General features: G+C 42.4%; 1 protein-coding gene across 1 annotated transcript in view; it reads right to left on the bottom strand.

Moving 5' to 3' along the window:
• Window positions 1-958: 958 nt before the first annotated feature.
• LOC106809642 (neuroendocrine convertase 1-like) overlaps window positions 959-2,800 on the bottom strand; it is an 80,935-nt gene continuing 79,093 nt past the window's right edge. The window contains exons 14-16 of the mRNA XM_014812805.1: window positions 2,392-2,529; window positions 1,587-1,730; window positions 959-1,066 (exon numbers count right to left, since the gene is read on the bottom strand). Coding sequence (XP_014668291.1) covers window positions 959-1,066; window positions 1,587-1,730; window positions 2,392-2,529 — 390 coding nt within the window. The remainder of the gene's footprint in view (window positions 1,067-1,586; window positions 1,731-2,391; window positions 2,530-2,800) is intronic.

Raw genomic sequence — 2,800 nt, 5'->3', positions numbered from 1 at the left:
GCCAAACATTGAACTTTGTACACTGGGTATGCTTAGGCAGAGTGCGCCAAATGACTGTAGAACAATCTACTAATTGTCCCGTTCATATTCCGTTCATTTTAATAGTGACTAGATTAGTGCTGCTACCTACCCGAAAAAAAACTGGTCAAATGCAATACTTCTTCCTGCCTGCCCAATTACAATAAAGCTTTAAAATCCTTAAAACGCTGTAAACAATAGTTAGGGCGATTCTTTATTAGAAAGGCTGCTAGTACCGCTGGTAAGCCACGCTGATTTAACCGTTAGCAAGAACGCTGAGCACAAGAGTACAATGAGGCTTAATGATAATCATATTTGTCTTTATCGCTCATATTAATATCAATATATACAAGTTGTGGCAATATATATATATACGCGTATATATATGAATATATATATAAATATATATGTATACAATATATATGTATATTCGGCGGTGACCTGTCGTGTGCGCGGGCTTGTGTGCGTGCCGGCGCTGCTGTCGCTGCCGTGCGTGTGTGCGTGCGGTGCGCCGGTGTGTGTGCCGAGACTGGTGTGGAGGTCTGTGTCGGCGCGCCGCCGTGGTGTGACTGCGGCTTGTGCGTGCGTTCCTGTGCGTGCGTGCCGTTCATGCTGACTGGTGTGAGCTCCTGTGCGTGCGCGTGTGGCGCCGTGCTGCGTCGGTGACCGCTCGTGCCTGTAGTCGCGTGCTGTGTGTGTGTTGTGTGGCGCTGCGCGCGTACGCGTGTGCCATGCCGCCGCGTTGTGTCGTGTGTCTTGCTGGGAATGCTCGTTTTACTATGTTCAGAATTCTTACGTCGTTATTATCCTCCTGGTTGAGGGCATTGTTGCTCGCTGCCTTCGACTACCTCGCCTAAACATCTGTAGACGCGATCCGTAAACAATCGGCATGCTGGTGTGCTGCCGATATGACCCGGCCGTTCTCACCTAACGGGAATTGTCAGTTAGATAGGGTATCTGTAGAGCTGATTTCCAATCGAGTCGCGGCTCCTGACGCACCCTCCCGACTCAGACGCCCACAGGATGTGTCTAACGTCCTGGGGACAGTCTGCAGGTAAAAGTCAGATTCATCAGTTAGTAGTGCTGCTGCAGGCGATTGTGTCTATGTTTTGTTTGTTATTGCCTTTGCTATGCTTACGTATATAGTACTATATATATATATATATATATTATATTCTGATTATGCTTATGATTACTCGTATAATTTATTTGTATATATGTACTTGTTGCAAAAATTTTAAATCAACACAGGTTTTATGTTTAACCCCACACACGCGCCCACTCATTTCACAATATCAGGAACGTTATTATATCGTCATGCAAAAACAGCGCTAGGGATGATAATTTCGATGATCGGTAAAGGTGTGGTTTCTGCTGAGAAAAAAAATTGATGAGACGTACCTCCCTTCTACGATAAAGCATTAACTAACAGTGATCCATTTCTCGTGCTCAGAATTTGTCACGCTATGATTTGTAGAGCAAAATATTTCATGTAACTAGTAGTATTGACGACTTTAGATAATATCAAGAACTTCGCCGTTATTCTTCGTCAGGCCTCTTACGCTTACCGCGCCACTCATCTCCCGCTCTAGTCCTTCCTTCTCTGCTAGTTCTCGGAGCACGTACGGCCATTCTTCGTCCAAATTATCCAGGCTCCTCTGCGGGTCCGTATCGCCATCTCCGTCCGTAATCAATACATAGTCAACTGCGTACTGACAAAGCAAATGAATTTTTTTATTAGAGAATTTATTAGTGTCAATAATGGTTATTATGATACCGCGCGCTCTCACCATTTTATCGTAATAATAAAACCGTGTGCGAAAGACCCGCATTGTATTTTTTTTATTAATTAGCCTTGTTCTTAGGGCTAGCAACCCGCTGGAGTAGGGGGAGTTAACTTTTTTGTTTCCTGAGCAATGTCTCGTAGACGTGTTCTCAATGGTTATAGTAATACAACTGTTTTGCTAGTTTGTGATAACATTATATTTAGCAGTAAGTGATCATGATGTGACGTTATACCTAACTTCCGACGTGCTGGAAATAACGATGGAGAAGAAATGTGATAAATTGCAGTGCAAAATTGCATGAAAATAGTTAGCTAAGCCCGATTGACTTTTTCTGGCAGAGGAGGAGCGATGGGGTAAAATGACCGCCCCAAAAATTGCTGTATTCTATCAATGTCGTCACAAATCTTTGTCATTACCATTACAATCGTGGCTGTCACAAAAATAGTCGATACCTTGGCCGCCATCTTTGATGTTTGTTTTCGTCGTTACCTTACGATAATCGTTACGTCACGTCACGTCACGTCCGTTACGTCACGTCGTTATGGTGTTAACGTCATTACCGTTATCGAACATCGTGCTCACGTACCGACCGACCGTCCTTCACTTGGTTGTAGTTTTCGTTGTAAACGCGCTTTCCTTTTTTCATATGATTAGGTTGCTCCTTGGTGCCGTGAATAACCAACGTATAGTCTCCCAGAAAACCTTTATTGTCGCCGCTGCCGTTCTGCCGAAAGTCAACAACAAACGTCTATATGATTTATAATATTAACTAGCCATACACGCTCAAACTATGTGTGGTCATTATTACTTCATATGCGTAATCGAATCAAATTTGTGATTTTGTGAGTTTGTGATTGTAATACAAACGTATACAATATACGCTTGTATTGCAATAACAAGATCACAAATACACACACTTCTCTCTCTCTCTCTCTCGATATATATATACACATATATATATATATATATATATATATATATATATATATATATAT

This window comes from Priapulus caudatus, unplaced genomic scaffold (genome assembly GCF_000485595.1).
Source record: "Priapulus caudatus unplaced genomic scaffold, Priapulus_caudatus-5.0.1 Scaffold371, whole genome shotgun sequence".
Taxonomy (NCBI): domain Eukaryota; kingdom Metazoa; phylum Priapulida; class Priapulimorpha; order Priapulimorphida; family Priapulidae; genus Priapulus; species Priapulus caudatus.
The sequence above is the reverse complement of the archived record's forward strand: the minus strand, read 5'-3'. Positions and strand labels throughout refer to the sequence as shown.